The sequence below is a fragment of the Anabas testudineus genome, chromosome 12, assembly GCF_900324465.2.
Source record: "Anabas testudineus chromosome 12, fAnaTes1.2, whole genome shotgun sequence".
Classification (NCBI taxonomy): Eukaryota; Metazoa; Chordata; class Actinopteri; order Anabantiformes; family Anabantidae; genus Anabas; species Anabas testudineus.
Window position 1 is genome coordinate 13,682,050 of NC_046621.1, and position 23,696 is coordinate 13,705,745.

The window sequence follows — 23,696 nt, forward strand, 5'->3', positions numbered from 1 at the left end:
CATGTCTGATTTGCCTGACTAGAAAAGTTAATATTGAGGAGTGACTGTTCAGCATTTTTGGGTGGCCTAACATATGTGAGGTCCACGCCCCACTGCACTTAAGTTCAGTATTCTTTAAATTGCATCGACAGGGTTGCTGAGATCTAGACATTGCCCCTGCCACCAGTCTCAAATTTAGATTAAACTGATCTGTACTGCAACTTAGGAAGCTGTTTTCAGGCCTACGACAAACACCGGCACAGCATCGACATCGTTTTGTTTTTTTTATTTGACTTTGCATTAACTATACTGTGAACATTAAACATGAACTTACAATTACTCCTACATAGGTTCATTACTCTGTCCATTTGTGTTCATTCCCAATGAACAGATCCAAGATAAAAGGTGGTGTTTAGGAGTGTTTAGTTAACACATGAGAATACTTGGCAACTCTAAGGGAAGTGTGAACAACATTAACAGAGATTACAGCAACAGCTATTGAAGAAAATGAACACACCCCAAAAGTTTTACTGAAAGCTCTCACGCACGTTTAGTATTGATTCGGGCACATTTAAAAGTCATACACACCAATCTAAACGCCTCTTTTGCAATTCTTCTGCCATTAGAAATCGAAATGAAATGCAGAGAAAACGCTATTTTGAATCATTTACTTTTTTTTCTGTTCCTTTTAGTGTTTCTCTCACAAACTCATGTGAGAGTCATTTATTATGAAGATGGCTTCTCTTATTCATGGCAAATGCAAGCCAATGGTGTTTTGTGCTGTTGTGATGTGCTCCCATCTGGTTTCCAGTGAAAATGCATCACTCCATTAACATTGCCTGTGATCTAGAGGATGCTTTAATCTAAGACTATAAACTCCACTTAATTACATCCTCCAAAAGAGCTCTATTAGTATAATGCAATCAAACAGGGAGCACATCCATTTTGGCAAGTCAAACATGTTCAAATGGCTCTTGAAAGTGTTTACTTTTGTCTTCTGATCAGATCACTGAGTCATATGTGGAGGTCCTAGGTTATGTTCCAAGGTCTTGATTGATACTTGTGTTTTTGTGGGTAAAAATAAGATGCATAAATAATTCCGAGAATCCATTTCTCCACAATGAAAACAACCATAACAATTGAGTTTAGGAGAGTCTAAACAGACTCTCTGTGTGGTACACTGACAACTTTCTCCTTGACCTTTCATGCCTCTCAGTATATAACCTCCAGTCATATTCATAATTGCTGTCTGTGTGTGCCATGCCAGTTTCCATTAGCTTAGCAGTATTTTTCGATGAATTTTAAACTTCAAAAGGAAGCAAGATGGCCTGCTCTAAAATCATACACAAAGACGGTATTGTAAAATACAAGATGCCTGGCAGTTACTTTTGCCATGGTGTCACGAAAAAATTTGCTAAAATGCACTCAACTGATGCAACATTACAGGAAATAATTGCAAGTTTCTTGTGATGACATAACTGGTTTGTCATTATTTTTATGGATAATAGCTTGACAGAAAATTGTTAGAGAAATTGCTCTAGACGAACTTGTTGAAACACTAATTCTGCTTCACTGTCAGCTCGTTCCTTGGAAGTAAGACAAATAACCAGAATTGGCGCAGGAGAAAGTACAAAATAATAAAACACCACCTCAAAAGCGAAAAAATAGCCTTTAAATGACAGAATGTTGCATAATATTTACCTATGTTATAAATGTGGGAGGCTTTCACAAGAGGAAGGGTGTTTTACTTTATATTCCATGCTTTTATCATAAATCATTTGAAGATTGAATTCATTTTAGTTTTGTGATTGTAAACCAAGTGCCTATATCAAAATGCATGAGTAAAAAATGAAACATTTATTTTATGTGAAAGACTGAATATGACAGAGTGGTGTAATCCTGAAATTAAAAGATATGAAGAAATAATAATAATTCAAATCAAGAATTTACATTAATGTTTTTATTGTTGTGATATTCTGCAGAATGGATCCCCAATAAATCCATATTTATTTATTTATTCCAATATTTTCTGATAAAATAATAATACATGACGTTTACACGTTGTCCGTTCGTAATATCCGGTACATACGTCACACTTCCTGTCTCCTTCTTCGAGTAGCACCGCAATGGCGTCCTGTAGTGAGGTTTGTGTTATTAATTTACACACTTATTTAGCGTTTGTGGCAGATTATACTCGTTTAATATTATTTATTTGAGAACTATGTCTCGTTATGCGGGTGGATATTTCAGTTTATGTTCCACATTTTGATGTTTAGAGTCTTGTGTTGTTGTGCTAAGCTAACCGATGTTAGCGTTAGCTCGCATTAGCTCATATTTGTTGTCGCTGCCTAACGTTGGCAGATATTTCTGTCCGCATTGACTTTAATAGACAGTTGGCGATTGAATAGTTAATTTTATATGGTGTCCCTTCCATAATGCCAGCTGTCTTTATTTACAGGAGTCTGCTACAGCCACCGAGGAGGAACCAACTGAAACTCCTGCGTCCCAGAAGAGAGAAGCGAGACTAAGAAAATTTCGAGAGTTACATTTCAGACGGGTGAGTTGCTAATCTATTACCCCGTCCAAGTACATTCTGATTGTAGAAACAAACTCTTACAACACAGTGCTTCAGTAACCACATAAGTCATAATGCTTATGTGGTGGTGGAGGAAATGAGAACAACACAGTACTCAGTAACTGCTGTTGGTGTATTTCTGATAAATTTACTTGCACTGTTTGTACTGAACCATCATCATGTGTTGTTTTCTACTGTAGAATGAAGCACGTAAGCTCAATCACCAGGAGGTTGTGGAGGAGGACAAGCGCCTGAAACTCCCCACTAACTGGGAGGCAAAGAAAGCTCGTCTGGAGTGGGAGCTTGCAGTAGATGAAAAGAAAAAGGTATTTCAGTCATATATAATAGTGTCTATAAACTCAGTATGACCTTGCAAGATGCAAAAGTTGAAAAAAAAAGGTTGTTGACCAGATGAAGTGACAGTGAACAGTGACAACAGATAGCTAAGTTGTAGACTCGAAGGTGTTTACTATTATGATGCATCAGTAGGATATAATTAATGCTAAAAACTAGTATTGTCTAAATCTGTAATGTTTTCTGTTTTTCTTGAAAACTGCTAAATTGTAATTAAATATGTTCATATATTGTGTATTATTTGACCCTAAATTCATCTTATGTGTAAAAAGAAACTTAACTATTTAAATTTAAAACCTGTCCAGAACTTAAAGTTGTAGAACAATAAATTCATATGATCTTATCATTGTATGATTGTGTTGTGCAAAGTCATTTAATGATATAGGACTGTATGTTTGTTTTGAGTCAGGAAAACTGCATAAATAAATGATACCGGTGTGACTCCTGTACATTGCTTGGTACAGTAAATTTTGATAATTTCACAACTTGAATTCAAACAAAGTGAAAGTAACAAAGTATGTTTTGTCTTTTAAATGTATAGCGACATTGTGTTCATCGTTTCATATACAGATATGTTTTGTATTTATTGAAATCTAATATTTGGCTCTCAGGAATGTGCTGCAAGAGGCGAGGATTATGACAGGGTGAAACTGCTGGAGATCACTGCTGATGATGCCGAGCGATGGGAGAGAAAGAAAAAGAAGAAGAATCCAGACACAGGCTTTGCAGGTTGGTGGCAGGGTCTCTAAAGACGAATAAGGCTTGATTTGCTGAGTACTCTTTGGTTTGATTTGGTTTATATTGTATGAGGCATGTAAAGTGGTTTATTTGTTAGTACAGTAAATTGTTAGTTGGTGTACTGATGGAATTAGTAAGAATATGTTTAGTATTTAGTTTATTAGCTTTGGTCCTTTTCTTCAGATAGTGGTTTGGTATTAAACCAATTTTGTAGAGTAATGTAATTTCTTCTTTATTATAAATTTTATGATTAGCATATGACAGCATGGTAGGCATTGAATAGTAAAAGGCCGACCTCATGTTGGTACTTTAGCTGCATTCATTTATTTACATGTTGTAAGTGTTTATGGTTGGCTTTTTAATTTGTTGGTGGATTGTGAATTTTTTGTTGTGGTTGATAAATTGCATTTTTCATAGGGACAGAAGAAATGGTAGTTAATGACATTTTAAGTATTTTTTTGACCATCAGTCTGCAATTAGGATTAGCTTATTCTTCCATGCCTCTATTCAGACCTCTTTTTTTAAATAAAGACAGTTCTGAACAGGAAAATTATTGTTTGCTTTGATCTCTTTATGGGAAAGATGTTGTCCGTTAAGGTCAGGTAACAGCTACAATATTACTTTGCTTTAATTTTAAAAAGGACATCTAAACTGATGATATATTTCTCTATTAATCAGAGCAAAATATATTTTTGTACTTTTCATACCTACCCTGATTGGTAGTCATAGTTCAAACTAAAGATTATTGTCATTATGCATTATTATAATGCATAAATAATGCTGTTTGCTTAGATCAAACTGCTTTATTTAGGGCATGGGAAGCCCTCCTGTCCTGCCACAGAACCTCAATCTATTCATGTAGTGTATAGTAAATTAAGACGATTTACTGAAGCAGGAAGTGGTGCACAGTGATTCTAGTCTGTTTTGTTTTAGTGTGTTCTAGCTTGTGATCATGTTTTCCACTTGACTTTTTTTGACATAATGAAATGCCACTAAAGGCAGTCTAAATCCTCCATAGCAGCAGTGTATCAAGCTATACTGGTTGCATGTAAGGAGCCCTTGGGATGTTAATCATCTCAAACTGCTCCAAATTAAATCTACTGAAAGAAAATAGACTTGTTGTGTCTTCTAAATATGTCTGCCATGTGTTGCATCAAAACCTCCTCTGAATTAAAACCTCTGGGGAGAAAATTATCACCGGGAAGGGGAGGGAGGAGAAGAGTTGCCTCTTTGCATCTCGTGCCTGCTTGCTGTTTGTTCCGGTAATTATAACTCACTCTAATTTTTCTCTCTCTATCTCACACAATGGACTGCAGGTTACGCTGAGGCCCAGTTCCGACAGTATCAGAGGCTCACCAAGCAGATCAGACCAGACATGGAGAGCTACGAGAAACAGCGGGAAGAATGGTAAGTTAAGTCTTTTTCTCCTCTCGCCTCTGCTGTGGCAGTGCTGTATTTGTATCATGTAATATGTGTTCCAGGTTAATGGTGTTAGTGTTCACCCAACACATGTGCACAAAGCATTTCTTGTAGGTTAACTGATGTACCCCCTTATATCTTTGCCCTCTTAAAATAATTTGAAGATCTGAAAGTGTTTTGTATGGAATTCAGTGCCTGCAGGTTTTTAAGGCTGCCAAATGCAGAATAATGCTCCAATAAATTTTACCCTGAAGTCACATCAGCTTCTCTAAATAGAAGGAAAATGATCACACTGGTAGAATGGAAATGTCAGTTTAAGTGTGTAAATTGGTGATTATCTGTGGTTACACATTTCTAATTTCTTGCTGGTGCTCCACAGTGGTGAGGACTTCCACCCAACATCCAACAGTCTAATCTATGGCACCCACGTCCCCACAAAGGAGGGCATAGACCGTATGGTGGACGATGTTGAGAAACAGTAAGTCACACGTGATATATAAGAGATCAAAACTTCTCATTGTGCTCCATGAATTTGATCACAGAGCCTGCACATATCAGTCTGACTCACTGGATAGGCTAATAATACAAATTAATAAAACTAAAACAACATGTCCCAACAAACTAAATGTTAGTTATGGAAAACCTAAACAAAACAATGTGCTCTACAGAAGGCATGTTTATTTCAATTCCATCCCCTCATGACTTGACAAGCAAGGGTGAGCTCAGTTCTGTCTAATTGGCTTAAGCGATTCAAACAACCCAAAAAGGATCTCACAATGACAGTGGGTCCAGTCAGGCTTTTTTCCCCAGGAATGCTCCCAATGAGACAACAGATAATGCCCAGGGGTATCTCCTCCCAGATCTGAGCTAATGCATCACTGAGCTCCCGGACAGTCTGAGGTGCAACCTGGCGACATAGTCAGAAAAAAAATGTCAGTGGCTCCACAACTGTTTGGTTTCATTGTACCATTGTTTCTTTGTAGTTTCATTAATGGAGCTAAGATAAGAGATAAGAATTCACGCCATGTATACAACAAATTGTTGGTTAGATTACACCCCCACTAAGACAGATCATGCAGAAGTGACTGATGCTTGTATTAAAAAGGACTAGTAGCTGTGATTAGTGATGAGTGTGGACCTCGTTAACGTAGGGTTGATCTGAGAAATGCACCTTGGTGGAAATCCTTTCCAAGAGTGATAGGAAAATCATTGGCATGTCAGGACACAAAGCAGTGGCCAACCGATAGATTTCGGTTTAGTTAGGCATAGCAAATCACACAGCGTTAGTCAGTGCTCCAGTGTTTACCACAACAGTAATTTGCCTGGGTAGACAGCTTAGTATCCTTAGAAAACCAACAGGGTTCCTTAAGTCACACATAGAGGTTTTGTACTTCAGTCAGTATGTTGTTAGTTGTTTTTTGTTTTGTTTTTTCTTTGCTACAGACGTGCCTTTCACCTTTGATTACACTGGTCTTTCCCAGAGCTGTTCTATATTTGAGACAGCCTAAGGCTTGTGTTAGAGATGCAACTGTAGGGACATTAGACAAGGATTTAGTTGCCAGGGCATGACGCACAACAATGCTTTGAAGATACAGTGATTCAAGACTGGGGGCTCACAAATTGACAGTGTTTTTCTCTGAGTGTGTGCGAGCGCGCGTGCATGTGCGCTCATGTTAGGTTTTCCATTGCCACTCTCATTGCCAAATTTAAAATGTGGACAGCCAAATTTTTGCCTGTAGCCAATTATTGTTATTGAATATGCCATGGATGGTGGCCATACTGGATTATGAAATCCTCCTAAAGCCTCTTTTATTTGCGATTGTCAGGATCGAGAAGCGGTCCAAGTACAGTCGGCGCAGGGCCTACAACGACGACGCAGACATCGACTACATCAACGAGAGGAATGCCAAGTTCAACAAGAAGGCGGAGCGTTTCTACGGCAAATACACCGCAGAGATCAAGCAAAACTTGGAGAGAGGCACAGCTGTCTAGTGAGTCCAGGCATCACAACAGACATGTACAGGCTTTGGTTTTGTTGTCATTTGTTGCACACCAAAAATACTTGTATCGGAAAACAAAAATGAACTGTGTATTTGCTGGGCAGTTTCTGAAATCTTTTATATCATGCTAAGGTTATTTTGAGCTGAGAGATCCAATTATCTGTTAGATAGGTAATGTGTAGTGTTTCTTTGTACAGTATTAAAAGTTTAAAAATGCTGTTGGGTTTTTTTCTTATCCTTGTTTTTAAATAAACCACCTCCAATGATCCAGTTGTCTTGCACTGTTGTTGGTGTTTCTTCAACTTTACTGTGTGTGGTCTCAAGGCGGAAACATTTTGAGTGTGAGAGAGAACGACCACTAACAACTATTAAACCCCGGGGGCATGTTTAGCGGAAGATGCCAGCCAAAATGATATTTTTACGTAGGTGCATGTAGAGATAAAGACAAACAACTGAGCAATTCAATTTATTCTTTATCATCTGCATCTCGGCTTAGCCATCGTGCCCTAAGCTGCGACGTGAGCAGGAAAGCCTTGTGACTGCAGATGAGATTAAAGACATAAGCAGGTTCCCATGGAAGCCTCCTGTTCCCGAGGTCCTGTTTGTCCAAATGTGGAAGCATTGCACCCTCTAGAGGACAGAATGCAATCTGTATTTATGGAGAAAACATAGTTAATTTACAAAATAGTGCTTCTTGTTTAACCTCAACAAATAAATGCTCACCAGGACACCATGGCAGATATTGTTGATATTTTGCTGATGAAAGATACTTTTGATATTTGACTCTGCTGTGGATTAAGAGTTCAGGTTTATGATTGGGATATTTTTAGTTATCTGATTTCCCTGAGGGTGTTCACTGGGACTTTTTTTTTAAAGAACATAAATTCACTGTTTGCCCTCAGATAATCTGACACCTCTGATTCTTTAAAAGCCAACTACCAGTTAGTTTCCTGTAAAGCGAAATGAGTTTGATTTAAACAGAAGATGACGATAACGTTGTTAAGTCAGTTCTCCACTGACGCAGAATCAGAAGCAGTTTCTTAAACGTACATTTTTATATGTCATACAAGTGCAGCAAGACAAACCTGTCCATGTGCTCTGCTTTGCCTGGTGTCACCATAATGGACTGTGGAAATGAGCATTCATGCTCTAATATCTTGTGCTCCAGTTTTACACAGCTCACTGTGTTATGTATTTGCATGCTTTATCTTCCAGCAAAGTAATTAATCAGAATTAACAGGTCAGCTTACAGCAGGAGACACGCAGTCTGGCAGTAAGACATTGAAAACTGCGATTTTCCCCTTTTATTACAACAGACTGTGACATGTATCCAAATATCATTAAAATCTCGTGGAGGTTAAAATTTATTACTTGCTCAGTAGACAATTACCTTCTAGCAATAGTTTACTGGTATTTTTAAATGTATGCCAAGAACCTGTCAAGATAAATACACACAGGCTTTAGGGTAAGTAGCAAAGCAGCCACAACAGCAGAATAATAAGTCACTCAGGAGGGAACATGTTGAAATATTGTGTTAGCAGATGGCTGACATTGATAGATGTAATGTTCCCTGTGACTCCTGGATAGCGACAGAAGTTATTACTGGTTTTCACAGCAGACGGCAAATTGATCACTTTAATCATACTAGGAAAAAGCACAGGTGTTTCTAACAATGGCCCTGTCCTAAGTGTCATGTGACAGTGAGTCAGCACGCAGAACACCAGGACCCTCAAACTGAAGTAGTCACCCAGTATTTAACTATTATCTTCAACTGTTCTGTGTCAAAGTGGTTCTATGACAAAAAACCAAATCGTACAGACTGTAATAATTTACTGTTCTGCAGGATATGGAGAGGTTTCCTAATGAACTGAATTCAAACTGGGGATTTCAGCATACCCCACCATTTACCCCAGCTGTTTACACTCAGTTGTCCAGGATAGTGTATTTGTGAACCTTACATATCCAAGTAAAATCTAAATGTAACCTCATGTGATCCAAGTTACTAGCTAGTTAACAGCAATTCTTTATCAACCTCTGATTTAAGCATTAAACATGTCAGCTTTGAAATGACACCCGTTCTGATTAATCGCTTTATACTAAAACCTTTCATCCCACAATTACAGTAAGCCTTTTCATCTCGAAATGAAGTCACTTTATGCAGCTCAGCTTTTATGTGTTATAAAAACTTGACAGCCATTTTTTCCCCAAATAAATATCTTTATTGAATCTATAAACAGAACAATACACAATGAAGGGAGAAACAACCCCACCTGAAACGTAATCTTCACCTCTTCACACTTGTTAACATCTGAAAGAAAACATTAACCATGAAATGAACATATGTACAAATATTTACAGTGTCCATTTACTCTGCCACTGTAGTGACATGGTAAGTATGTTAGCGATGTGCGTTGGAGGTTCGGAGTGGTTTTACTGGAATCCAGTGGCCATAGGGCTTCCTGCTTTCATAGCTGTCCACTCTGGGAGTTACCTTAGCACCAGATGATGGTGCCACTGTTGGTTTGGCCACAGAATTCTAAAAAAGACAAAGAAATAAAACAGAGAGACATTAGTGCTTGGTCTGGCAACAAAACAAACAACAGGATGACAACCGTAATTGAAGTCACTTACATTAGTGCTGAAAGCTATTTTTCTTTTTGGTGACATCTTTGGGCTGGATACCTCACCAGCCTCCACCTCAGCCTTCTGTTTCAAAAAGAAAACAACATAAGTTAGGTACAGGTATAAAACTGGTGGTAGAATGAGCTTTAACAGTTTGTGAAGTTTATAAAACTGGATTGACCATGACTAATGTAACCTCTATTGCACAGATAAGTGTTAGCTTCAGCAAACTGCAGCTCTCATGCAACCCCCAAAATGTCAGACATTAAATGACTGCTTCAAGGACAGACCCTGAAACCAAACAAAATGCTAACAAAATATCAAAGTAAAAAGGAATGTCTTCTCTGTCTAGAGTGGCAAAGTGATGGTGGCGCAGGTTTCCCAGCCCCTCAGCACACAATTTGTGTACCAACTTATCTCTGGCATGTGGAGAGGAGTTCTTCGTCTGTTTTTAGTCACTATAAGGCAGCCCACACGCCTGTGCTCCATCAGCGAGTGAAGGATTCTGCTAAATAACAATGACCCATTTCAACTGCAAGCATAAATACATTTGTAATGTCAAAATCTACTGCCTTTCTACATCAAGTGTTTTAGTCTAAGCTATGTGTGTAATTAGCATTTGTATGGCCTATATCATGTCTAAATGTAAGGTAATCTACATGTTTAACTGTAAATCTGCTTACAAGACATAACATTACAAGTGTCAACCTTTCACGTAAACACATTTTGTTGTCACCCAAGTCACATGACAGCCTTTTAATCCCAGGAGTCGATGAGTGAAGGAGACCACTGTCATGTTATCTATGAAGACAGGAATAAATAGAGAGTATGTGTGTTCCCCCAGGGGTCCAAAGGTTAACACAACACAGGAAATTCAACACAAAACAGACCTGAAGAGACATCTGTAGACATTACACTGTGCCCCTTGCTTAGCTTTTACACACACACAAAAAAAAAGAAAAAGATCAGGGAAACAAAAACCTGGCACTTATTAAGAATCTTTGTCAGAGTCATATCATGTCTTGTGTGTGCTGTGTCCAGTAAAGCTGACATTCACTTTCAGACACCCACCTGTGACCTTTCAGGGCTTTGGCTCACCCTTGCCTCTGGCGACACCCACTTGGATTCTGACTGCTCCGACAAAATTGGTTTCACACTCTCAGGAAGGTCCAACTTCTCCACTCCTAGGATCTTCATAGCATTGGCCTTTGCAGATTTAAGGAGTTCTCGTTTTTCTAAAATGCACACAATTTATAAAGAATTAAATGGCTGCAAACACAAAATCTTCCTTGCTATGCAATACACATACAGTATTTACTATTCACTAGTCTTATGCATTCATCAACTTACCATCCAAACTCAAACTGAGAGAGCGTCCTGAAGATCTGGACCCTGAGCGGTACCTGTGGGTTCTGACTGGAGATCGGGAAAACCTGCATCGAAACCGGCTCACACCCCTACTGTACCTCCTCCAACTGCCAGAGGACCTGGAGCGGGATCTAGAACGGGATCTAGAGCGGGACCTATAGCGTCTGCGATCGGAGTACCCATCTCGGGATGGCGTGCGGCTGTAAGAGCGAGAGTGGGCCCTGTAGCGGCGCGGTGGAGAGCGCCGGCGGCGGTCACTCCCATATCTGCGATGACCATCGCAGCGGCAGCGTGAGGAACGTCTGTGGCAGCGGGGATAAGAGCGGGACCTGGAGCGAGAGGAGGACCTGCTACTGGATGAAGACGATGAAGAAGATGAGGAGGAGGAGGATGAGGAGGAAGAAGAGGATGATCTGTGACGGCCCCTGCGACTGTCACGTCCCCTGTAGCGGCCAGAGCCAGATGAGCAGCTGCTGCCAGAACTGCTTCTGGACCGAGAGCGAGATGAGGCAGGGCTGTTCTGGTCAAAGATTACATTGATGCCATCGGTCTGACGGGCATGGGCCATTTCAGAGTGCGGCTCTGCTCCCTTGGCCATTGTTTTGTCTTAGAGTCTAAAAAGGAGAAAAGAAAATATGCGTGATTAGTTTTTAATTACGTATCCACCGTTAATCAAACACGTACTTCCCGCTAAATAGTAATAAAGGTGATTAACTCTCTATTTTACAGAAATAAGATCCGTCAGCATGTGTGTAATCTAAGCTTGTTGTTGCATAACCATCGCTTTTGTTGCTGCCCCCCCATTGAGCAAAGCAACGTTACGTAACTGCAACGACTGGAACGTTCTGGAACGACGCAGGCTAAAGCTAGCTTGTGCTAACGACTGCTACCTAAACAATAGGTACGTCCGAATCCCTCCTTTACCGTTTAATACATATAAACATCACAACCACACAGTTACAAAAGCACACGTATAACATTTAGTCAAAAGTCTATTAAAAGCTTCTCTCAACGTGTAACTCGAGGTAGACGTAACGTTAGCCGAGGTAGCATTTCTTACCAGGTCGGACGCAGCTTCAAACCTTCTTTCCTTTGCTGTGATAACGCCGATATAAACGAAAATCGTTAAGAACGCAACACGAGACGATAACTCACAACTATGACTGACAAAATGCCTGAGTATCTTGGTTTGTAGCCAAATAAAAAGCAACTGTCCGCTCTTAGGTGCTGAACCCTCCGTCGTCGTCACTCAAATGAAACTGAGGCTGGTCGACGGAGCGACGGGCTTTAACGAGCCTCTGGAAAATTCCACCCGCGTTGGTCGAAACGACTCGTGTCGTGTGAACGACTCACTGTTCGAGCGACTCTCATGTTCGGTACAGACTAAACGAGTCACAGCTGCTCTCTGCACAAAAACTGAGAAATTATACCATATGATAGTAGATGTCACGGCTCTTTACATTAAACTGGAAAGTTCTACCTTATATAGTCGCCAGTTAGTGAATGTGCCCATATTATCCTTATGTGCCGCACTGAATTCAGTAATAGTAACGGCACAGTATCGGCTTGCTCAAACTCAAAAGGGTGGTATCATTTAGTTTGACCGATTATCCAGCAGAGCTTCGTCCATTTTGTCAAAAGGCTAAAACTACAGTCAAATGTAGTATTGTCAAATAACTTACTGTGGCTGGTGTGTCTTCACACATGTGTCTGGATCTGGATATGAATTCATTTCCCTGGCTTGTACTAAAGATAAAAAAAAACGTGTCTTTCAATCTATATTCTGTAGCATTTGTGTTTGTGCATATTGATGTCTATCATCTATACGTAAAGCATATCAACAACTGATCGAGCAATGCCTGCATCAGGATCCATTACAATATGCGTTTCCTGCAATGAAAACAACATGCCCACTTCGCGGAATACTACAATACTACTGGTTAAATAAAAAATATTATCATCAAAATATACCCAAAACTACCCTCAGTGGCTTGTCTTTCAGACCAGTGCAGCTATTGTCTATTCAGTATCTATAAGTTTTGCTCACATATCCACATACAAATAATTGTATGCGTTTCTGTGTTAAATCGTTTGATGTATTTTACTGCACTGTTTTGGCATAGATCTAGATATATAATAAAATTGTTGCTGCTGTTGTTAGAGGTGTGGGAGGGGCATGCAAGCCTAGTGATCTTTGGCATAGAGTTTTCAGATAAGAGTTAAGCCAATGTCACAATGATGAAGCACTCTTATTACCCTAATATATTCCCATTGTTTCTGATTAGCAGTTGTCAGCATCTGAGCTGGGAGCCATTTGGATGACCAGCAGGTTTTCCTATGCCTGGCGTTACTACACAGGACGCACTGACGCATTATGCAGTTATAATGTGGAGGGACTTATTGGAGCTCTAAAGCGTTTACACTCGCTTTGGAGCTGCAATTGTCAAAAGTACAGCATGTGTACAAATATTATGATCATGTCAAATGTATTGACTCGTTGTGGTTGAAATCGCGGTGAATGTTATTGACACGCCAGGTCTCGCGATGTTTTGTTTAACCTCTGCTCCACTTGCGTTTGCTTCCCGCGTCTCCGCCCTCCTTGCTCCGCTGCGATAAAACGCATCAAGTGTCCCCAGTCAACTGTTTTCTGCTAGTTTGCTGAACGTCGAGCACAAATGGACGTCCTCGCTGCACTGCCGTCCAGCTTCGGCTATGTCATCCTTACTTACCTCTACAGCTGGTTTATGGTGGCGTATTTAGGAGTCAAGGTTGGGGCTGCCAGGAAGAAGTACAGTGTGAAGGTACGCCGACATGGTTGTCTTGACAGAAGTATGTAAGGAACATTGCGCTTGGGTTTTTTGAGTTTGGGTGGCTTTTTACTTCGTTATTTTCTCCTATTAAATAAATAATATAAGTGTAAATAGCTGCATATTATACTGCTGGCATTGGACTAACTATGTAAACTATACAAACTATGTCAAAGAAGTTGATAATAGACGTACATAGTTATCTTTTCGTTACATTTGGTGCTAATTCATTGCATGTTTGATCTTTGCTTGACTTTGCAGTATCCCACGATGTACAGTGACAAGGAGCAGATGTTCAACTGCATTCAGAGAGCACATCAGAACACCCTGGAGGTGTACCCTCAGTGGCTTGTCTTTCAGACCATTGCAGCTCTCGTCTATCCAGTATGTATCCAGTTTTACACACATACGTATACACAAGTGACAGTGTCAGATCTATTCTTGTATTTTTGCTGCACTTTTTTAGCATAGACATATTCACCAAAGTCGTTGCTGCTGTTGTTAGAGTTGTGGGAGGGTCATGCAACCTTAATGATCTCTGGCATAGTTTGCAGATAAGACTTATCCCAAAAGTCAGTGTCACAATGATGAAGCACTTTTCTCTATCTTAATTAATTTCATATTGATATATTCCCATTCTTTCTGATTATCAGTTGACTGCATCTGTGCTGGGGGCCATCTGGGTGACCAGCAGGTTTTCCTATGCCTGGGGTTACTACACAGGAGGTAAGAGGGACTGATTATGTAGATAATGTGAAAGGGCCTAATGGAGATTAAAATCACCTACACTCAGTTCACATGATGTAGATGCACATTATATTAAAATACAAACCATTAATATGATTCATATATGGGTCAAATATAATATTTTCTCATTCTAAAATGAGTCCAGTTTATAATAGTATATGAGCCCTTAAGGAATAAAACAAAAAAAAAGAAGATTTATAGTGGTAGTTGTTAGGTTGTATAATGACCACACATATGCTGCTATTCATCTTCCATAAAACATATAGTCTGGTGATTAAAAGTCTCTGCAAGACTTGTTAAATAATTTTATTATTCTTGTAAAAGATTTAGTAAATCACAGATATTTCTAGTTTCAACAAAATAATACTCTTAACTTTGTAGCATTAGAGCTGTTAAGGCTGCAGAAGTCACAGTACTGTGATTGCCTGAGCAGTTTTTGTCCCTTGCCTTGTTTTGTTTAATCATTCACTTTAGATAAGCATATGAGCAAAAAGGTAATTAAACTAGGACGTATTAGAAGTATCTGCCCAAATTATAGTTACTGATATAGTTAGCTTGGTTTATCAAGTAACATTCTGTCACTGAAATATCTTTAAAATATTAAGAAATCCGAATTTCAAAAACCGATATATTACCGTTATATTATATAAATCAATATTGGTTTATATATATATATATATATATATATATATATATATATATATATATATATATATATATATATATATATATATATATATATATATATATGATATAACATATCATAATATTATGATATGTTTCATATAGCACTGCTTAAGTAAAAGTTTCTTTGTTCTGTCTTGCATTTTATTCCAGATCCAGCAAAGAGGATGAATGGTGTTTATGGCTACATTGGTTTCTTTGGAGTCCTCATTCTGTCCATATCGATTGCTTTACAACTGCTTGGAGTCTTCTAAGATGATTGTTATCTTTTATTTGACATCATCTGAATCAATTGTGTACTCATTTATACTGGCTTACATGACATTTCTACTACTCAATAAAGTATCTCTACCATCGTTTTTCTTTTTTTTTTTTTATGCTATTGTTGTGTTATGATGCTCAACACATTTTGTGGACCACTACCTTGAAAATGTGATATATTTCAATTCCAATATTTTGTTGTGATTGCCTACTGCATGTAATCGTCATCAATAAAATAGATAATGATTGATTTTGCTGCCACAGATGTATTCTTTATAGTCCTCGACTCATACCTAAAATCACTGCAGTATATCAATTGTAGATATGTTAGCAGCAGGCAGACCCTGTGCTAATCACACAAGATGTCTCAACAAAAACAATCATTTCCCATCAGTTGGATCAAATAGCTTTATGAGGATCTATAGTACATATAATTACCATGTGTCTAACTGTGTTTAGGATGTTTTTTTTTACCAAAGTGTAGACTTTTCTCCCCTTGTTTTAATAAACCGTATGTTTTAAAACACATAATTAGCTGCCTTGCACCTACACCACTAAACCACAGATGAAAGTCTTAATTCAGTACAAGGAAACATTTTCCTATATGTAGGTATCCTTTTACTATTTACATATTTGATAATGAACTTTTTTTTATTATATTAACATATTTACTGGTGACAGTTATAGCTTTGTAGTTAACATACTTCTGTATGATCTTTTAGATCGACTCCAGTTTGATTTACAGTCTACAGTAGATGTGAAAGTGTAGTGGTCTGTAAAATGTAGGCTACATACACTTCCTTGAAGTGCTGCCTTCACGTACTGGAGCTAAGGTCACCTGCATATAGGTCACCTGCATCTACCAAATAAATACGGAAATTAAAGTAGTGTTTCAAGGTAGCGAACATATCCTGTATATACATTTATATACAAGCTATGATAGCGAGTAACTTATAAGACGTCTATTTAGAGTCTGTCTATAGTTCTTACAAACAACAATAAACACAGTATACAGCCAATATTGAGTACTCTGTTTAATATTATTAAACAGAAGACAGAGCTGTCTGTGCTGCTTTTTTTATTACACTTATTTGGAACTGTTTATGTTTCACATTACATTGTATTACATGCAAGTGCGTACTTGAGCCACAACTACATCGACCAATGTGTACATTTTACCAACACAGAGTTTCGAGTGTATTACTTTTGACAGTGGCTCGTTTGTTTGTAAAATTGAGGTATCTCCCATTTCTGTGACGGCACCTGAAGGCACCTAGATCAACAGCGTCTCGCGGATTCGCTCATCAAACGGGTGTGGATGTAATGCGCATGTGCATAACTGAGCTCTCTCGGAAGCAAAGTCGGGTTTCAGCTAGAAGATCACATCAAAAACCGAAAATAGAAGGTAAGAATTCCTTTAAAATCCACAATACCGTCAAGTAATGCTGCTTTGGTGTGTATTTTAGCTTAGTACAACCACTGTCGTTTCCTTATGGTACTGCTTTTAGCGACTTCGTAGCAAGAAGAAACCTTCAAGGAAATGTTTGCTAATTCCAGAGCGATGAACAAAAGGCTCCGACGACACAGCCGTGTTTTGATCTACTGTGTGAATACACTGTCTGCCTCAACAACACTCAAGTCTGATATGTTGACAGCCTATCTGACGAAAAATGCTACAAAGCTTCTCTGTTGTGTAAATGTGAAGTTACTGAATTGTTGCTGCTTGTGTGCGAGCATCATCTTTACTGTAAAGCGACTGCGCACAAAGGTATGGGTAGTATTATTAGATGGGAAGGAACTGACGCTAGCTAGTATACACTGGTTGGTATATGTCAAGAACCCCTATGTTGTTGTGCTGACAGATTGCTACTGTACAGTTGTGATTAGTTTCTACCCGTTGTTGAATCCAACGCCTTTTCCAGTCATGTCAGGATTTCTGGACGGAATCCGGTGCGGAGACTGTGAGTGCAGTGTGGACTGGGGGGAGCGAAGAAACGCGATCGCATCTATAGCTGCTGGAGTCCTGGTATGGTCCGAATGATTAGCACATAGCTGTGAATCCTGCTTGCAAATTATTATTATTTATTGTTTAAAAGTAAAGTTTCACATGTCCCATCAATTACCCAGTTGGCCTCTAATGTTGTTGCAGTTCTTCACTGGTTGGTGGATCATCATTGATGCAGCTGTGAAATATCCTGGACAGGGGGAGTTTCTTCACGCCTATCACACGTGTGGAGTTATCGCTACAGTGGCCTTTCTCATGTAAGACAAGTGGTTTCTTTCACAAGCCACGTTTGCTACTTCAGCATGACTAAGAATTCCCCTCACAAATATTTGATATTTCAGGAGCAAAGTCCAAAGCTGATGGAGAGTCTCGGTTGTCATCCAGATGGTTTAGTTGCTACCACATGACCCACATATGTAGCTTTGGTCATATGATAAAGGGTAGTCAGGGGCGCAAATGTTTACTTCTCTCAAGGATGATGTCAGCTGTTGAATGGCGCTTTCATCTTCACTCACATCTCGTTGACAGCTTGACTCTTTCCAAGTCCATGCACGGTTGGCCTGGTTTCCATTTGCAGCTGTTATTACATGACTGAAAATCTATACTTGTGTCACATGGTAACAACTAATCCATCTCCATGAGAACTGAGTAACTATTTGCACAGGAGAGCCATGACTAAGGCAGCAAGGGGGGCCCTTTCATATTTTTCTCCTTGAGACCTTTTGAAACAAAAAGAAACTAACACACTAAGTAGTTTGTGATATGTTTGCAATAATTTTTTCTTTCTCTCATTTGACTCATTCAGGATAAATGCTGTTTCTAATGGCCAGGTGCGAGGAGACAGCTACAGTGAAGGCTGCATGGGACAGACAGGTGCTTTGCCCCAATTTGAAGCTGTTAACAACACACATGCAGTAAAACGTCCATAAAGTCGCACTGTGTCAACTCACCCAATTACCCACCCTTTCTTATCTCTGTTTGCAGGCGCTCGAGTGTGGCTCTTCATTGGCTTCATGCTGGCCTTTGGCTCCCTCATTGCCTCCATGTGGATTCTGTTTGCAGGATTCGTAGTACCTCGTAAGTCCTGTTTGTTTGCTTACCTAATGGCAGCTTGCACTAACTGTTCAGTGGGCAGTTATGGGGAGTGACACTGAGAGGAATTTTACAGTATTAAACAACTTAGAAATGTGTTTTTAAAAGAGTGACGTTACAGAAAAGCCAGTCAACAATGTCAGATTATTAATGTTTCCTCACTTTGTAACCTGTAAACCTAATGTGTCTTTTACAGAGAAGCCTGTTGTGTACCCCGGTATTGCAGTTTTCTTCCAAAATGCTTTCATTTTCTTCGGGTAAGTTAATAGTCACAAGTGGCATCTTACTTCACACCCATGCTTACTCTTCAGCAAAATTTCAACACTATTTTCCCATCTTCTGATTTAGGGGTTTGGTCTTCAAGTTTGGACGTACAGAGGATCTGTGGCAGTAATGGACTCTGCATGTCTTTATGTCCACTGTTCTTCTCTCTGCTTTCTATATTGTATAAGACAATACACTTTAGTGGTGGTTCACTTTATATATTTACTTTTTTTAAGCTTTCAGATTAACTTGTTTAACTTATGTCTTTTGCTGTATAGTGGCTAAATCACAACTAAGCACACATTTTTGTGAATTCCTTTGAATATTTTTGAAATGTGGCGCATGTCAAAATGTGTCTGTCTGAATTGAGTGTGTAGCCATGTTGTTATAATGGTTTACAACAAATACATACAACAAACTGTGTATATTGAAAGATTTACTTCCCTGAACTGACTTCTGATATCCTTTTAATTTGAGCTGTTTATTAAAAACATAACTTATTATGTTACAAGATGTTATACAGTAAAATGTTTCATAATACTTTACAAATACTTACAGAATGTAACTATATGGGGTTGCTTGTTTTTTTCCCAAAAGAACACTATATCAGATCACATTCGCAGTCATCCAGATTTATTGTTGAAGGTTAATTAGCTTGCACTGTTGACTTGGGGTCAACACAGGTTTCACAACTGTGGGGTGTCATTTCTGTACTGGAGATTTGTTTTTACCATTAATTTTGCTTGTATAACTTCCAAACCATGATGTCCGTTTCTGGCACTCATGGCAACATTAAATACGAACATACTGAGCAGTAAATGGGTCCTGTTGTTGTCACAGTTCAACCTTATACTTTGTCTCATCTCTGCACACATAAAACATTCCAGTGTGCTGGAGCTCTGAGAATTTTATGAAAAAGTTAACTTATTGACTTTAGAGTGACAAATACCTCATTTAAAAATTCAGTGAACACCTTGTTGTCTGTTTCATTTTACGGTAGAATGTGCATTATGGAAGTGACGACAACACACACACACACAAACACACACACACAGAGCAGTAAAAGCAGCTTAAGTGTTAGCTATATACAGCCTTTTAAAGAAGATGGAAAAAAAAAAAATCCAGAAAGCGCCTATTTGTTTTGAATAGATAAAAATCACCCTAAATAGTTTGCAATAGAAATGTAATAATGTTAAGACAGTTTTACATTAACTTGACTTTATGAAACATAGTTTGTACTTCCAGAATAAGACTTGGTCTACTTCTTGTCCTGTCGTATTACTTGAGCACCGAAAGATGGGGAAACTGCAAAGGAAAAACTATTTAGTACATTTCTTTTTTTATTGCTAGAACTTTTGTTAAAAATTGTACAAAGATGAATTTAATATTGATTACCTCCCAGAAAGCTTGATCATCAAAACATTTCTTGTCTTGGGGCGTTTTCCAGAAATTCCACTTAAGTAAAAGTCCTTTGAAGTAAATAAACGTCATAAAGAAAAAGAGCATATGAGCAAACGTATGAAATGATAATGATGATCACTGTTATTCTTTCTGTTCTCGTTTCTAATTGTGCATTGCTGTTGATAATTGAAACCTCACTAGAGAGAAGGCTCACCTGTAATGATTCCCATGGACAAACTTATAGTGATTGTGATGAGGAGCACACAAATGTGAAATACAGCAAACCGGATTGTCCTGCAAAGGAAGGGCGCATGTTGTCACACCTTTGTGCGTGTATGCGTTCTTCAGTAGCTATCATATGACAGGTTCGTGCTTACGTTGTGTGATCCTCACAGTCTATAATCTGCAGGAGGAGATGTGCCAGCCATCCCAGTAGGCCAGGGAGTCCATGTGTGCTCAGGACAGCACAGGTGTCGTGGCACTGAAATGCAAGTAGCATGTGGCTCTGGAAAACAGGTGGTTAACAAGAGTCACAATGGACACTTTATTTAATAATCCAGGGGTAAACTGACATTTGTGGTGATTCAGACCTTGAGGTATCGGATTCCAATGGTTGATACAACAGCAGCAGTGAACCCTATTGTCATGGCTTCCCACGGCTGATGAACCACTGACTTGGACACTCCGACAGCAACGCCGCCAGCAAGCATGCATGACTGTATATGAATCTGACAGACAAGTGAACATAAACGCCACATTATACATCGCTGTTTTAGGCTTGAGTGAGTGATGGATTGATCGATTACATTTTTGTTGCATCTCGTGCTATTAAAACAGGTATCACTCCAACTGTGACTGTAAGAAAATGTTGTTTGAACATACATACTGTAAGTATCAGATCATACCAGGTTGAATTTTCCCCTGGGACTGGAGAGCACAGACACAGCAGCTGCTGTTACAGCACTGACACCCAGGGCTAGATAGGTGCTGCACACGACCTCTAGCTTCCTCCCAGGAGTGTGACTGTCCACAAGGAACGAGTTGAAACTGGGCCAAAACATCCAGAGAAAAACAGTCCCTGGAGAACATGGATGACAGAGAACAGGATTTCTATTTACTTGCTCACATCAGTTTTCTCAAGTTGAAGGATGTTCGTCCCACTCACTGCACCGTCTGGCAAACCCCTATACAACAGCAGCGTCAGAAGAACATTTACTTAAGCTTATACTTGCCCAACATGGAGAACAATCCTGTTTTGCGATCGAATTTCTCTTTTTCAAATTGCTGCTCCGATTCTTTCCGAAACAGGATCCAGGTCAGCATGAGTCCAAAGAGAGCCCCAAAGATGTGAAGCATCATGATGCTATTCAGAGACCGGACCTACAGTCAGGAAACATTAGTGTCAGAAGAATTACTGACAGAGGGGGGAAACACAGGATTAAAGCCACATACCTTCAGCAGAGTCTGGAGAACCCATCCATTCAAGACAAATCCTGACACTTCCAGCAGGGCGATAACTACGAGTTGGACAGGGTTGGTCTTCCCCAGCACAGCTCCAATTGAAACCAGGGCAGAGGCTGCACACATTTCAGCAACTACCAAGCTATGTTAAAACATAAACAGTGACTTAATACAGGTCCCATTTAATTAAAAGGTTATATATCCAATCAGATTTGTGTCATTGCTTGAAATTAAAAACATAATACTCTACCTTCTCAAACTTAGCCGGACTTTTCCTCTGTTATACAAGGACTCAATACCATTGAGTATGATTGCCCACTGAGTGGCCATAACAACCACAAGTAGGTTGAACCCAGAGCCACTGAAACCATACCGCACTAGAAATGTGCATAAGAAACCAAAACCAAGAATCACAATCACGTTGACATCTTGGAACTCTGCAAGAGAGAAATAGTAGACGTCAATAACTGTCACACAGCTGAATCTCAGTACATTGCTGGATAATATGTCCTTACATAATAATAACAACAACACCTCAGGTCATCTGCTCCAGCAACTGTGAGCTTATCAGTACCCAACAGTGATGACAGCAGCCTCCTCCCCTCACTACTGAATCCAACATGTCATTTCAATTAGCGTTTTAAAGAACAAGTGACTTCAAGAATGTGAAGTCACTTAGAATGCATTTTTTTCATGAATTACATATTTAAATGAATCATTCAACATCCACCATCCAGTTCCCGCTGACCCCACACCATCACTCCTCCAAAACACACAACTCACCTGCGTAAAGGTTGCGGAAAGTCTCCACATCTACTTGGATGTTGCTTTCTATCTCAGTGTAAAAGGCATATATGACAATGAATCCTGTCTGCAGGAGAAGCAACAGAGGCGCCACACGGGAGCGCAGACTCGGTGCGTACTGTGGAGCCATTGGACAGGTCCTCTCCGCACTTCTTCTCCAACTGACGCATGTTCACGCGGAGCCCCCGTCCCTTTGAAAAGGGGCGCAACCCAAGCAGCATGTCGTTTGTTTATCAGCTACAGGGCAACAGAGTCGAAGGATCTGCGTATCTTGTCCCGCTGAAATGAAATTTCCTCTCTGTAAAACAATTTTGCAAAAGTGAATCTGGGCTATTCTTAACTTATTTTTTTTTTTACTCTATAAGCACATGCTCCAACATTTAATGTGAGCAGGGACTACTAGATACCCCACTAAGAAAGGAGTATATTTTAAAAAAGTGTAAACTTAAAGGCAACATAAATTCTGTACAAGGACCTGAAGACGGAGCTTAAACATTGAATGTGCATACATCCTCTGGTTCTATTAGTGTAGCCTTTTAGTAACATACCCACACACTAGGAACAACTTGAGGCTCAGTGTCTTGCTCGAGGGCACTTCAACACACGATCACATGGGCACTTCAACACGTGGACTGGAGGAGCCAGGGATTGAAGCACCGATCCTGTGATTAGTTTACAACCCGCTTAACCCCCTGAGCCACAGGCACCACAGAGACAATGATTTAAACTAAATGCCACGGGTAGAATGAATAATATAAGCAACTATGACTGTAACACACTCTTTTTTTTGACACGCTCATAAACAATGCACACGTTTTAACCTGGTAATAGAATATGGATGGCAAACAAGGCTGAGGATCCAAACGTAAATTGCCCTCATATGTTATGATGGATGTCTTTGTGTCTCACTGAGACAATTTTGTCCCAGACACTGAATGTTTTCTGTTCATAATAAACCTGAGGTGAAGCCCGCCCCCTTTCATCCGCTGATTGGCCCATTATCGATGCCCGATTTGTCCACAACAGATCTGATTGGTTTATTGGCGAGATGCTCCGCACACAGCGGCCCTCACACGTCAATGGCTCCTCTGTGAATCCGTCAAACACAGAGGCCT

At 39.5% G+C, this 23,696-nt stretch overlaps 5 protein-coding genes across 5 annotated transcripts; 3 read left to right on the forward strand and 2 right to left on the reverse strand.

Moving 5' to 3' along the window:
* The first annotated feature begins 2,046 nt into the window (after positions 1–2,046).
* Positions 2,047–7,331, forward strand: syf2 (SYF2 pre-mRNA-splicing factor). Its single transcript, XM_026353652.1, has 7 exons — positions 2,047–2,123; positions 2,438–2,536; positions 2,755–2,880; positions 3,520–3,637; positions 4,963–5,053; positions 5,445–5,543; positions 6,892–7,331. Exons 1-7 carry the CDS (start codon positions 2,106–2,108, stop codon positions 7,055–7,057), a joined length of 717 nt encoding a protein of 238 aa, XP_026209437.1. The 5' UTR covers positions 2,047–2,105; the 3' UTR covers positions 7,058–7,331.
* Positions 7,332–9,248: 1,917 nt separating this feature from the next.
* rsrp1 (arginine/serine-rich protein 1) lies at positions 9,249–12,334 on the reverse strand. The gene is made up of 5 exons (XM_026356440.1): positions 12,116–12,334; positions 11,038–11,669; positions 10,759–10,922; positions 9,697–9,771; positions 9,249–9,601 (listed from the first exon to the last, which is right to left on the reverse strand). Exons 2-5 carry the CDS (start codon positions 11,651–11,653, stop codon positions 9,464–9,466), a joined length of 993 nt encoding a protein of 330 aa, XP_026212225.1. The 5' UTR covers positions 11,654–11,669; positions 12,116–12,334; the 3' UTR covers positions 9,249–9,463.
* A 1,378-nt stretch (positions 12,335–13,712) lies between these two features.
* Positions 13,713–15,649, forward strand: mgst3b (microsomal glutathione S-transferase 3b). Its single transcript, XM_026353898.1, has 4 exons — positions 13,713–13,856; positions 14,124–14,246; positions 14,516–14,588; positions 15,447–15,649. The coding sequence occupies exons 1-4, from the start codon at positions 13,731–13,733 to the stop codon at positions 15,545–15,547; spliced, it is 423 nt and encodes a 140-aa protein (XP_026209683.1). The 5' UTR covers positions 13,713–13,730; the 3' UTR covers positions 15,548–15,649.
* Positions 15,650–16,866: 1,217 nt separating this feature from the next.
* tmem50a (transmembrane protein 50A) lies at positions 16,867–19,726 on the forward strand. Its single transcript, XM_026356256.1, has 7 exons — positions 16,867–16,959; positions 17,477–17,580; positions 17,704–17,816; positions 18,365–18,432; positions 18,544–18,636; positions 18,848–18,908; positions 19,000–19,726. Exons 1-7 carry the CDS (start codon positions 16,878–16,880, stop codon positions 19,043–19,045), a joined length of 567 nt encoding a protein of 188 aa, XP_026212041.1. The 5' UTR covers positions 16,867–16,877; the 3' UTR covers positions 19,046–19,726.
* Positions 19,532–22,755, reverse strand: rhd (Rh blood group, D antigen). The gene is made up of 10 exons (XM_026356255.1): positions 22,561–22,755; positions 22,028–22,214; positions 21,769–21,919; positions 21,549–21,696; positions 21,222–21,394; positions 20,907–21,044; positions 20,694–20,821; positions 20,531–20,610; positions 20,311–20,384; positions 19,532–20,220 (listed from the first exon to the last, which is right to left on the reverse strand). Exons 1-10 carry the CDS (start codon positions 22,709–22,711, stop codon positions 20,194–20,196), a joined length of 1,257 nt encoding a protein of 418 aa, XP_026212040.1. The 5' UTR covers positions 22,712–22,755; the 3' UTR covers positions 19,532–20,193.
* Positions 22,756–23,696: the final 941 nt, after the last annotated feature.